Raw genomic sequence first — 14,493 nt, forward strand, 5'->3', positions numbered from 1 at the left:
TTTTAATCAATTTGTGTCTTTATATTTAAAGGGCAATGCCTTGATGCCTTATAGCAGTCATATTTCAATTTTATTTTCTCCAATCTGATAATTTTTGTCTTTTAGTTGGTGGCTTTGAATATATGTATGTTTATAAAAATGATACTTGATAGCTTATTTTCTTATTTAGGAAAAAACTGAGCTTATAAATTGCCATGTCTTATATAAGAAAATCTTAGAGTTCAAGACAAAAATAGAATTCAGTGAGTAAAATTATGGCTTCAATTTGTTTTTAGATGAAACTTAAAAATACTGTTTTTAAATGAAAGTTCAAAAATAAGAAAATTTATTTTTTTACCATAATCATGCCTGTTAAGATTATTTTTAATTACAAATATTCTAGTCATATGTGATAACAACTATAATTTCTAATCATAATTTATGTATGTGAGGAATATTTGATAAACATAAAATTCAGTGTGACTTGGTTTATCAATAGTGCTCGACTCACAGATTATGTGGTTGAAATTAAGGCAATTGTATTCTTCAAATGGATTACTTTAGGGAAAAACTGGATAAAACAGTTCTCTTTTGATAACTAAGTGGCGTCTGGGGGACTCCATGAATAACTAAATCAAGCACGTCTGATGCATGCACTACAAATAACGAAACTTAAAGAAGATATGTCGAAGACCGTGTGCACCTGCTGGCGGAACCCAGCAGCCCTCCGTGCAGGTGCCCCTCAGGCCTAGTCTCAACACCTCACTGACACGCTCCGGCCACGTGGACTGGGCCTTTTATTCCTTAGGTAAGCAAAGCCCATTCCTGTCCCAGATTCTGCACGTGCTGGCTCGTCCGCCTAGACTTTTCTCTCTGGCACACCCACGGTTTGCCTTCTCACTCAGCTCAAGCCTCTGTTCACACGTCCCCTCCTAAGAGAGGCCTCACCTGAGCACACTGGCTCCACCCTCTCCGACCCACTCACCTTCCAGCTCCCTTAACTGACACCAATCTTCTTCAGAGCATCCTAATATTAATTGGAAATACGGATCAGTTCCACTTTAATATTTGGCTAAGATCTATTACTTGCCTTCACTCTCTGGTAATCCGAGTAAGTAGAGGCCGGCTATAAACAATTCCTGACATCCCAGAAATGAACACTCGTGTTTGTAAAGCACAGATGTTACTAATCCAGTAAGTGTGATGTTATTAATGGCAACCAGCCATGACATTTAGATCTACTTTACTTTATTTACCATTGTATATGGATCAGGCATTTTATATGACACTTGGAGTGTAAATAACCTCTTATCTGCTCTATAGGTTGAAATTCTTGGTCTCAAGTATAAATATGTACTTGTTGCAAGAATAAAATTTTAAAAATAACAACTGTGAAACTATTCATGTTATGGGAAGAGATTAAGAACTCTGTATTTCAGTAAGGGGAGAAACAGGATGATAATAGAAATCTAAAGAGAGAATGCAACAGCTAGATAAGCATAGGAATAATGTTGGAAGCATTTTAGGAAAAAAATATTAATAAAAATGTAATAACAAAGTATGGTATACCTGTTTGGCTATGGTGAAATCCAAATCTTTGTAAAATTGTTTGACATATTTGCACCTGCAACATTAAATAAAACACTGAAGAAAAAAAGTGAATTCTAGGTGAGCGAGTTGTCTTTCAGCACGAGTCCTTCGAGAGGAGGTCCTAGCTGGGGCTACATCCAATCTGAGAGGAGACAGAACAATGGCCCTCAGCTGTGCTGCCTTAAAGTTTCCCGAGGAGGAAAACGTCTCCTATTGTTACCAGAATATCTAACAGAAGTCATCTTCAATTGAAACCCAAAAACAAAAAAGAAAAAGAAGAAATGAGACCCACCAAATATTTTCTCACTTAGTAAGATTTCACAGAACGGACATTAAAAGAATACTTATTTGGGAAAATTTTCTACTGAGGTTTTAAAAATCCAGGAAGGTTAAAAAAAAAAACCTTCACACGTCATTCAAGTAGTGTTTCCAGGACAGGAGTACAAAAGGAGTTTGCAGATTTACTTAAGGAGTGGATGTTACGTCCAGGTTCTTCCTAGACACTGTATTACTGAGAACGCTTTCCTGAACTGTGTGCACTGTGCACACAGGAGTAGTGTTAGTGGTAGTACCACTGCACAGTCCACGCCCCCAGTGTCCAACCACAATTAGATGGGCGCGTGGCGTGTGCAACAATTAAGTGGGAGTGCGTCATGTGCCACCCCAATATGACAGGCTCACGGGCGAAACCACATCAGGGGGGGTGTGTGTCGTGCGCAATCCCACTCAGGCGGGCGCTTGTCATGTGCAGCCCCGATCTGGCGGGCGAGTGTCATGCGCAACCCCGACCTGGCGGGCGGGTGTCATGTGCAACCCTGATCTGGTGGGCATGTGTCGTGTGCAACCCCAATCTGGTGGGCGTGCACAACCCAGCGTCCTTCAAGGGGGGGCAGGCGCACTCACACCAGCGCGGATGCCCACTTCCCTCGCCTGCCCCGGAGTCTGCAGCTGTGAAGAACTGAGCACAGCAGAGCACAGTGACCCAGGCAAGAGGCACAGCCAGGATCCTGTCGTCGGGTCACCACCACTGACAAATACAGGGAAAGCTGTCATGGGGTCAGGAGCCAACGTCTGGAGTTTTGCTCCCAGCCCCCTGGGGTGTTGTCCCGCGTTGTCAGATGGGACAGCCTCCAACTGCAGCAGCACCCCCCCCCACCCCCCCGGGCACCTGCCGGCCACGCCCCCTCCGGCCGCACAGCCCCGGCTGACCCAGAAGACTGGGCCACAAGGACAGACGGCAATGTGAGCAGGGCACTCAAAGAAACCCACCCGCAGGTGGCTACATCATTTGCATTGCGGCGTCCCGCCCCGTTCCACGTGGGCCCTCCCGGGAAGATGGCCAACTGGAGCATGCGTGCAAAGTCGGGAGGGGTTGTGACAATGACCAGGTGGGAGGGAAGAAACCACCGAGACCCCAACACGTCGGGTCAGCGCACCGCCATTCCATGGCAGGTCACAGAGCTACAGGACGCGGATCACACTCTGGAGTTGTCTTGCTATGCAACTAATAACCTGGGCTCTGGCAGATATGACCCAAGACTTGAGACGCCCAGAGAAGTCCTGACTGGTACGGGTGCCCAGGTTACTGACCTTACCAGCACTCACTGGGTACTTGCAGGGGGACAGTTTGCCACGACCACGCTTGCCGTTTAAACATCCTCTGCCTGTTTGCTGCTGTCAACATCTGCTCATTATGCCAGTCCAGCGAGCTGCTGAGATTGGTATGCATGTGGTAAGAGCGAGATGCAGACAAAAATTCAGGGAAGACTTTGTTGTCCTGAAAGCCAATTAGGCTGCTGTATTGTCACATTTCTAGAACCAAGGCTTATCTTGTGCACAAATAGCACAGTGGATAGGACTGCTTCCCTAAAACTGCAGATCATCACAGACCACAGACTGCCACTTACTACTCCAGATGCGCAAGCCAGCTGAGCGCAGGCAGAAGTTATGAGCTGAAAGTGCTGAGACGCTACCGTCCCTGTACAATTTAACTCCTAAAATCCCGTGATGCTATCGCTATAGTAATAGCTCTATTTTACTGGGTAGTATTTCAGTTATGTACCCTACGTTCATTCTAGGATCATGACAACGGTTTAAGGTTTAGCTGTATATTCATCTTAAATCTCAGGGTTTGGGCCAAGATTTTTTTTTTCATGAATTCTAATAGTAATCTATTTATTTGTTTTTTTTTAATCTATCTCCTTCCCCCCAAATTAGAGATCCCTGTTGATAAGAACTCATGGTTCCCTCATTACTCGCTATTTTTAAAGAATGCTACATAAACCCTGACGACAGAATGAGAAATGAATGTGCGGTGCTTCGCGTACAAAATCACTCTCACCAGCTGCCGCACACATGTGATCTCCATACCCATGTCTGTAACACCGCGTCAGACACCGGGGTCACTGACCAACGGACCCTTACCTGTATCGCAAGGGCACGAGCCACGAGGCCTCTCAGGTACTGCAAGGGGTCTTCTGGGCCTTCCCACCTGCTCTGCCATGCCACAGGACACTGAAACAGAAAAAGGCTCCAGTGTTACATATATAAGACCTTTCAACAGCGGTGTGATGGGGAAAATGTTTTGGCATAATCCACGTTATGTGTGTCATGAATGTATTTTCTTGCAATATGTCTTTTTTTCTCTTATCACAGTAAAAATGAATGACACAGAATGGATTCATTTGTTTCTCTCAAAAGAGATTCTTTAAAGTAAAAATTCTTGAAAGAATAAAAGCATCAACAGGCAGATACAGAGCAGCAAGCCAGTTGTCCCACGACAATACTTAGTCCAGAAAGAAGTCACATCAAATCCGACAAGTTCATTTTATCAGTGGTCAAGAATGTTTAACAAGTCTTGGCTCCTACAGACATTCCTTAAACTATAAACAGAACAAAATATAATAGAACTTCCATCCCAAAACCACACTCAGAAGAGAAGACATTTAAAAAGTGCTCTAAATTAAAGTTAAATAAGTAAATAAAACCATTCTACATCAGTTTTCCGTTTAACACTTGACCTCATTCTCCACTGTGTACACTTCTTTCCTGCACAATATAAGTTAGTTCATGTTCGTCCTATCACACCTCTTCTGTGAGGGTTTGCTGGACTTTGCAAACATGATAAAAACATCACTCAAACTTCTGAACTTGAGCGATAAGGAGAGAACATCGATGTCACACCCCAGAACACTGATTGTGTCGTTGAGAAAAAACACTGTAGAATGTATCAACAATGCATGGAACACAAACATGACGATGGAATTCAGGGGGCAGGACGACCTTCGGAAACATGTGGTTCCGTTACCTTCCATGTGTAAAGTGAGCCTTCTCAGGAATGTGCCAGAGAAGTGCCGGAACTGTGCTTTGAAGGTGTGGGGAGTTTAACATGACTCCAAATCCTTCGACACGTCTCCCACTGAGGCCTGACCTGGGCGCTCCTCTCCTCAAACGGGGGTCCTGTGACCACAGCAGCAGTTTCATGTACAGTTTCGGGACCAGGCCTCAAGAAATCGATTGCTTGTATTTTCTGTCTTTTCAGACTTTTCAGCTTGGAAGCCATCCACCATTGGTGAAGCCCAAGTTTTGGAGAGGCCCACGTGGCGACGGGCTGAGGTTTCCTGCTTCCAGCCGGCACAGACTTGCCAGACCTGTGACGGAGCTGTGTGGAACAGACAAGCTTTCTTCACCAAGCCCCACCCAAATTTCAGGTTTTTAAGCTGAAAATAAATGAATTTTTAAAATAATGTTTAACCCAGCAGATTTTGGTGGAATTTGTCATATGGCAAGACAACTGATGCAGATTTCGGTACCTTCCCGTCGACAGTGAGGTCAGTGTCCCCCAATGTGAGGACGAGCTCAGCGGCAAGCTGGCAGGCAGGATGAGGCACAAGTGATGCTGTGTTGTGGTTTCCAGGTCCAGGCCTCACGATGAGCACCTTTCATCGTCTGTGTCATGGGGCATACCATCTCAGAACCAAGATACGACGCTGTAAGGGAGTGAAGCGGCCCGAACGGAGAGGCCCACAGAGACATGCCCCCACGAGGAGTAGCAGTGTCTCCATCCATCGTCCTGCGGAGTTCCCAGCCACTCATCAGCAACGACATGCCAGCCTGTGAATGGACATCTTGCAAGAAGATCCTCTGGGTCCAGGCTGAGCAGACGCAGCTGGTGTCACACGGACCAGAGATAAGCCTGCCCCACCAGATCCTGCCAAAACTCTACATTCATGAGCTAAATACGTCGATTCTTCTTGTTTTCAGCCATTAAGTTTAGGGATCATTTACTAGGTAGCAATAAGTAATTGATACACCAGGCTTTCACACTCTTCAGTATTCTGATTTCTTCCTGTAGAAAGACAGCTTCTTTTCCTGGCTTATTACATAAATGGTATGTTACTGCAGACACCCCCAACGATCCCCGCCAACTGGCACACATGCCTTGGTGAAACCCCCTCAGCGGGAGGATGAACTGGTTCCAGTGACTGGATTCTGATGGAAGAATACAGCGAAAGGGATAGGATGCCACTTTTGAGATTACATTACAACATACTGTAGCTTCTGTGCTCTCTCTCTCCCGTGCTCGCTCTAGGTGAAAAAGTTGCTAGGCTGTGAGCCTGCTTATGGAGACATCCATGGACATATGATCAGTCCCCCATCAGTAGGGCCCAGAGGCCCGCCAACAGCCAGGCTGCTGATGCCCTTGGCAGCTGTGAGGACCACAGCCCTCCAGCCCTCCTGGTTGTGGAGGTGCAGGAGACCCGAGTACTCGCTAAGTCACACGAAGACTCCTGAGCTGCAGAGACTGAGACGCTATATATTCTGGTCATTTATACCACTCAGTTTTATGGCAATTTGCTATGTAGCAACACGTAACAGAGAGAGTTAGCAATATTAGTGTCAGGGTAGTTAGCTAACTACCTGTGTGTCAGTCAGGTTATTACACGCCACTGATGTGGAAGTCTTGATTGTTCAACTCGGCACTTCCATAAGGAGTGTGGAGAGTGCTAATCTGTGAACATGTGCAGGACGGGCAGGAGTGTTCAGGAAACTTTTCCAAGAATGAAAGATCTGGTGGGCACCCCTTCTCTCCTCTGCATGCACACAGACGCTCCCACAGTGGGGATGAGTGAGAACACCCCCACCTAGCTGGCTAACGGCGTACCTCCCGTGCTGAGCTCACTGGCGGCCGTGCTCCAGCCAACCGGCCCTCAGCCTGAGTCCGTCTGCCGCACCGTCACAAGCAGGACACCGCAACGGCAGCGCTGACAAGGGCCAGCGACACTTCCAAGTGACTGCTGCCCTGGGGAGAAGAAAAGATAACCGAACACACCTTCAGCTTCGACTGCAGCCCTGGCAGTGGGCTGGGGGCAGACACCTGGGCTGACTGCAGGCCCACCTCCGATGAAACCTGGGGGGACAAGGCTGGCCCAGTGCCCTGTACTTCGGCACTGCTGCAGCTCTGGGAAACAACCGGTCCGACCAAACTCTAGCCAAAGGTGCCCCAGACTGGCTCACTAACAACACAGGGACCACACCTGGCCCACAACAGGCAAAGACAGCCTCTGCAGACGACTGGCCTGAAGGCAAAGGGATCTCGGCCACAAAAGGACACACACAACACACGTGGGAGACACCTTGGAAGGACACGCCAGGGCCTCTTCCTCATAAGGACACTAGTTTCAAGAGCGGGAGACATAGTCAACTTTCCTAATACACAGAAACAGACACAGAGAGTTAGACAAAATAAGGACATAGAGGAATCCATCCCAAATGAAAGAACAGGATGAAATCATAGAAAGACACCTAAAGGAAAGGGAGATAATATGCTTGATAGAGAAATTAAAGTAATGTCATACATGAATTGACACTTCTCCAAAGAAGACATCCAAATGGCCAACCAACATGAAAAAATGCCCAACGTCACTCATCATCAGGGAAAGACAAATGAAAATCACACTGAGATACAACCTTCCACCTGTCAGAATGGCTCACATTAACAACTCAGGCAACAACAGATGTTGGTGAGGATGCGGAGAGATAGGATCTCTTTGGCACTGCTGGTGGGAATGCAAACTGGTGCAACCACTCTGGAAAACAGTATGGAGGTTTTAAAATAGAAAATTAAAAATAATTAAAAATAGAACTATCTACGACCCAGCAATTGCACTACTAGGTATTTATCCAAGAGATACAGGTATGCTGTTTCGAAGGGACACAGGCACCCCCATGTTTATAGCAGCACTATCGACAATAGCCAAAGTACGGAAAGAGCCCAAATGTCCATCGATGGATGAATGGATAAAGAAGATGTGGTGTATACACACACACACACACACACACACACACACACACACACACACACACACTGGAGTATTACTCGGCAATCAAAAAGAATGAAATCTTGCCATCTGCAACTACGTGGATGGAACCAGAGGGTGTTATACTAAGCAAAATTAGTTAGAGACAGACAAATATCATACGATTTCACTCATATGAGCACTTTAAGACACAAAACAGATGAACACAAGGGAAGGAAAGCAAAAATAATATAAAAACAGTGAGGGGGACAAAACAGAAGAGACTCTTAGAGAACAAATAGAGGGTTGCTGGAGGTGTAGTGGGAGGGGGGATGGGCTAAATGGGTAAGGAGCATTAAGGAATCTACTCCTGAAATCACTATATGCTAACTAACTTGGATGTATTAAAAAAAATAAATAATAAAAAAGAATATACCTATCAATAATTACTTTATTGTGAATGGAATCACACTCTAATAAAAAGACAAAGGGTGACAGAAGGGATGAAAAACCAAGACCCATCTATATGTAGCCAGAGGAGATTCCTTTTAGACCCCAAAACACATGCAGATTAGAAGTGTGGGGATGGAAAAACATTTCTCATACAAATGGAAGAGAAAAGAAAGCTGGGGTAGCAACAGTTAAATTGGACAAAATACACTTTAAAACAAAGACTGTAGGGGCCAGTGGGTGGCTCAGTTGGTTAAGTGTCTGACTTGATTTCGGCTCAGGTCATGACCCTGTGGTTTGTGGGTTCGAGCCCTATGTCAGGCACTGCAATGACAGTGTGGAACCTGCTTGGGATTCTCTCTCTCCCTCTTTGTCTGCCCCTACCCCACTCGTGCTTGATCGCGTTCTCTTTCTCTCTCTCTCAAAATAAATAAATAAACTTAAAAAAAAATGACACTATCCAACAAGAAGACACAAGAATTGCAAATATTTATGCACCCAAAATGAAAGAACCCAAATACATAAAGCAACTATAAACAAACATAATAAACAAAATAATCAATACTAACACAATCCAAATTCATTCTATGAGGCCAGCGTAAAACACACAAAGACATTACAAAAGAAAAGAAAAAGGCCAGTATCACTGATGAATACAGATGCAAAAATTATCAATAAAATATTAGCAAACCAAATTCAGCAATACATTAAAATAATCACTCACCAAGATCCAAGTGGAATTACTACCAGAATGCAAGAATGGTTCAATATCCACAAATCAATCAACTTACCTACTTTCTAATTCTAGAACACTTTCATTACACTCTAAAAATAATCTATATCTATGTAGTCACTTCTCCATTTCCCTATTAACAGAGGATGATTTTTAATTGATTTTAGCCTTCTGTAATTGCTTTCAATGATATTTTGCAGTTTTTATTGTACAAGTCTTGCTCTTTTTTCTTAATTTATTTCCCTGTATCTACTCTTCAATACTATCATAAGTGGAATGGCTTTCCTAATTTCCTTTTGGATACTCTAAATACTAAAATCTAGCATTCACTGCTACTGTATAGAAATGCAACTGACTTCAGTATATTTATATTCTTATTGTAACTTTCATATTCATTTTCCTAATGATTAATGATACTAAGAATTTTTCACGTTTCCTTGTTATCTGTGTACTTTTTTATTTTTTAATTAAGTGTAGTTCACACAGTTTTATCTTAGTTTCACGTGTACGATATGATTCAACAATTCTATACATTACTCAGTTCTCATCTAGATTAGGTGTACTCTTAATTCCCTTTATCCATTTCACTCATACTCCCATCACCTCTCTGCTGGCAACCACCATTTTGTTCTCTGTATTTAGAGACTTTCTGATTGTCTCATTTTTCCATTGCTGATTTTGTTTCTTGAATTGCACACATGAGTGAAATCATACAGTATTTCTCTCTCTTATTTCACTTAGCACTGTACCCTAGGGATTCATCCGTGTTGCTGCAAAAGGCAGGATTTCATCCTTTTTTACTACTGAACAATATGCCATCATATACATACACACACATGCACACACCATATCTTCTGTATCTACTGATCTGGATGTGTGTGGATGAACCATCCACATCCTTACACCATACACATAAATAAACTGAATAATGATTAAATATGTAAATGTACCTGAAACCATAACAATCCTAGAAGAAAACAAATAGCAATTTCTTTAACATCATAGAAAACGCTTTTCTAGATATGATGCTCCTCAGGCAAGGGAAACAGAAGCAAAATTAAAGTATTTGGACTACACCAAAATAAAAAGCTTTTGCACAGAAAGGAAATAATCAACAAAAGGAAAAGACAACACACTGAATGGGAGAAGCTATTTGTAAATAATCTATCTGATAAGGGGTAAATATCTAAAATATATAAAGAACTTGTACAACTCTACACACACACACACACACACACACACACACACACACACACACAAACCAAATAATCTAATTTAAAAATGGGCAGAGAACCTGGATAGACATTTTTCCAAAGACATACAGATGGCCAAAAGATACTTAGAAAGATGCTCAACATCACTCATCATCAGGAAAATGCAAATCAAAACCACAATGAGATTCCACCTCACATCTGTCAGAATGGCAACAATCAAAAACACAAGAAACAACAAGAAATAAAAATCAAGTGTCACCATGGATGTAGAGAAAAAGGAATCCTTGTGCACTGTTGGTGGAAATGTAAATTGGTGCAGCCACTGTGGAAAACAGTATAGAGATTACTCAAACAATGAAAAACAGAATTAACATATGATCCAGTAATCCCACTAATGGGTATTTACCCAACAAAAATGAACACAAGAATTTGAAAAGATACATGCAGACATGCAGACACCCCTATGTTTACTGCAGCATTATTTACAAAAGCCAACATAGGGAAGCAACCCAAGTGTCCTCCCATACATAAATGGATAAATAAAATGTGGTATATGTATACCTTCTTGTTAAAGTGTCTAATCAAGTATTTTTTAAAAATTTGGAATGCTTGTCTTCTCATTATTAGTTATACTTCAAAAAATTTCTACATACATGTTCCTTTGTTGAGTATGTCTAGTTAATCTTTCTTCTGTCTGTGGCTTACATTTTATATTCAAAACAGTATAATCAATTTGGGGGTAATTTTTATATGTTTGGAGATACAGGTGTAGGTTTTTAATTAATTTTTTTTGGCTTTGGCTCTTCAATTGCTCTATACTATTAAAGAGATTTTCCGTTCTCCCTTTTAATTGACATAGTATGTTTGGTGAAAATCAATTGATCATACATCTGTGGGTCTTTTCCCGGACTTTATTACATTCCATTGAGCTATATATCTATTTTTATACCAATACCATAGTGCTTCAATTGTATCTTCCTAACAGTTCCTGAAATCATGCTGAGTAAGATCTTTCATTTCATTCTTTTCCAATACTATTTAGCATACACTAGGTCTTTTGTATTTTTGCAAAAAAAAAAAAAAATTAGAAGCAAATGTTAGTCACTACAAAAGATTATGTAGTGGTTCCGATTGGGGTTGTTTTGAACTTCTCAATTAATTTGGAAAGAATTAACATCTTAACAATACTGGGTCTCCGGATACATGAACACAGTACACCTTTCAGCGCATCTTTCCATTTATTTGACTCTTGTTTACTGTCACTCTTCAAAGCTTTGTGGTTTTCAATGTGTACAAAAGCGTTACACATTTTTGGTCAATTTCATCCTGAAATTGCAAGTAGTACTTTTAATTTCAATTTTCAATAGTTTGTTTCCAGAATATGTATCATTTTGACATACTTACTCTGTATCCCACAACCTTGCTAAATTTAAATGTTCTTACTAGCTCTGGAACTTTTTTGTACATTCTGTAAGACGTTGAAAATAGATAACCATAAGTTCTGCAAATAAATACAGATTTCCTTCTTCTTTTCCAGCCTTATCTTTGTTTTTTTTTTAACTTGTCATGCTAGCTAGACCCTTCAGCCCAATGCTGAACAGAAGCAGTGAGAAAGGACCTTGATGCCTTATTCCTGGTCTTTAGAGGAAAGCATTCAGTCCTTTACTATTATGTTAGCACAGCTTTTTCATGGATGCCCTTTATCTGGTTGAGAAGGTCCATTAATCCTGATTTGCTGAAAATTTTAATCATGACTGGTCGCTGACTTTTGTCTAATGCCTTTTCTGTGTCTATTGAGATAAACATGTAATTTCTTATTAGTCTACTAAAATGATAATTAACATTTTTTTTAATTCAACCTAACTTGTGTTCTTAGAGTAAATCCCACTTAGAATCCATTTTTACATTTTGTTGAATTTTGTATTTTTGCAAAAACAATTAGAAACAAATGTTCAATTTGCTAATATCTTGTTAAGTTTTGAGTCTATGTTCAGGAAGGAAGTTAATCTACAGATTTCTTCCATTACAATACCTCTGTTAGCTTTTGCAATCAGGCCATGCTGGTCTCAGAAAGTGTAGTGAAATATTCCTGCCTCTTCTATTTTCTGAAAGTGTTTACACAGAGTTGGTATTATTTCTTAAGTATTTATTACATTTCAGCAGTAAACTCTAAGAGTTATGGGAACTTTAATAAAATTCAACTTCTTTAATAGGGAGTAGAGGCTATCTGTCTCTCCTTGAGTGAGCTTTGGTAGTGTGTATCTTTCAAGAAATTCATAAAATTCATCTCAGTTGTTGAATTTATCAGCATAAAGTTGTTTAAGATATTCTATTATCCTTTGAATGTCTGTAGAAACGTAGTGATGTCCCTATCTTATTCCTGATACTGGTAACTTCTGACTTCCTTATTTCCTCGTCTTTCTTTTGGACTAACTAAGTAAAGCATATGTTTCCATCTTATGTCCTATATAGACTCATCATGCATACCTCTGTGATATTTGTATTTGTTGCATTGGGATTTATAGTATACATCGTTTTTTTTTTTTAATTTGCATCCAAGTTAGTTAGCATATAATGCAATAATGATTTTGGGAGTAGAATCCAGTGATTCATCCCCTACATATAACACCCAGTGCTCATCCCAACAAGTGTCCTCCTTAATGCCCCTTGCCCATTTAGCCCATCCCCCCCCACCCTCAACACCTCCAGCAACCCTCAGTTTGTTCTCTATATTTAGTAGTCTCTTATGTTTTGTCCCCCTCCTTGTTTTTATATTATTTTTGCTTCCCTTCCCTTATATGAGTGAAGTCCTTTGATACTTGTCTTTCTCTGACTAATTGCACTTAGAATACCCTCTAGTTCCATCCACATTGTTGCACATGGCAAGATTTAATTCTTTTTGATTGCCGAGTAATACTCCATTGTATATATATACCACATCTTCTTTATCCATTCATCTGTTGATGGACATTTGGGCTCTTTCCATATTTTGGCTATTGTCAATAGTGCTGCTATAAACACTGGGATGCATGTCTCCCTTTGAAACAACATACCTGTATTCCTTGGATAAATACCTAGTAGTACAATTGCTGGGTCATAGGGTAGTTCTATTTTCAATTTTTTAAGGAACTTCCATACTGTTCTCCAGAGTGGTTGCACCAGTTTGCATTCACGTCAGCAGGGCAAAAGGGTTCCTCTTTCTCCACATCTTCACCAACATCTGTCATTGCCTAAGTTGTTAATGTTAGCCATCGTGACAGGTATGAGGGGGCTATCTCATTGTGATTTTAATTTGTATTTCCCTGATGATGAGTGATGTTGAGCATTTTTTTCATACATCTGTGGCTGAAACCGGGTCGAGCAACGGCTCCCTGTTGACTCAGCCAACCCGGTGGTTCCCCCTCCCATTCCCCCACTTGCAAGGGCATACAAAAGCCTTGTCAAGGCTGAAAAAGTTAATTCCTGAAGCCTGTGGTCTGTGGGTGTTGGCAGTAATGTTCCCCCCCACCCCTTTTCTACCCCGGGTCAAACAGAAACAAACATGGGAACTGTGTTTTGCTAGCAATCTATCAACAAGGTCTTGCTGTGACCCGTTTATTAAGTTCACAAGGTACACAGAACTAAATGTTTTGGCTGGCAGTGATCATGTGAAACCTGTTTATTCTTAGAATGACGTGATCCATAAGAGTCTTATAAAAGATTGTGTACAGCAACAATAAAGCCGTCACTTGGGCCATCAGCCCAGGGGACCCTCCTGTTCCCAAACTGGCCTCTCTTCTCTTTTTCTTACACTCCCCTACCCTCAGGACCCTGATCTCGGTGTTTGTTGCGCCGGTCGCAACATACGTCGGTTGGCCATCTGGATGTCTTCTTTGGAGAAGTGTCTTCAGGCCTTTTGCCCATTGCTTCACTGGATTATTTGTTTTGGGGAGTGCTGAGTTTGATAAGTTCTTTATAGATTTTGGATACTAACCCTTTATCTGATAAGTCATTTGCAAATATCTTCTCCCATTCCGTAGGTTGCTTTTAGTTTTGGTGATTGTTTTCTTCGCTGTGCAGAAATTTTCATCTTTATGAAGTCCCAGTAGTTCATTTTTGCTTTCGTTTCCCTTGCCTCCAGAGATGCGTTGAGTTAGAAGGTGCTGCATCCAGTGTCAAAGAGGTTTTTGCCTGCTTTCTCCACTAGGATTTTGATGGCTTCCTTACATTTAGGTCATTCACCCATTTT

General features: G+C 41.6%; 1 protein-coding gene across 7 annotated transcripts in view; it reads right to left on the reverse strand.

The window, feature by feature from the left end:
* DYNC2H1 (dynein cytoplasmic 2 heavy chain 1) overlaps positions 1 to 14,493 on the reverse strand; it is a 340,312-nt gene that overhangs the window by 59,007 nt on the left and 266,812 nt on the right. For all 7 annotated transcript variants that reach the window (XM_053204186.1, XM_027051992.2, XM_053204184.1 and 4 more), the window contains one exon: positions 3,994 to 4,083. In XM_053204186.1, the coding sequence (XP_053060161.1) occupies positions 3,994 to 4,083 (90 nt within the window). The remainder of the gene's footprint in view (positions 1 to 3,993; positions 4,084 to 14,493) is intronic.

Source organism: Acinonyx jubatus, chromosome D1 (assembly GCF_027475565.1).
Source record: "Acinonyx jubatus isolate Ajub_Pintada_27869175 chromosome D1, VMU_Ajub_asm_v1.0, whole genome shotgun sequence".
Taxonomy (NCBI): domain Eukaryota; kingdom Metazoa; phylum Chordata; class Mammalia; order Carnivora; family Felidae; genus Acinonyx; species Acinonyx jubatus.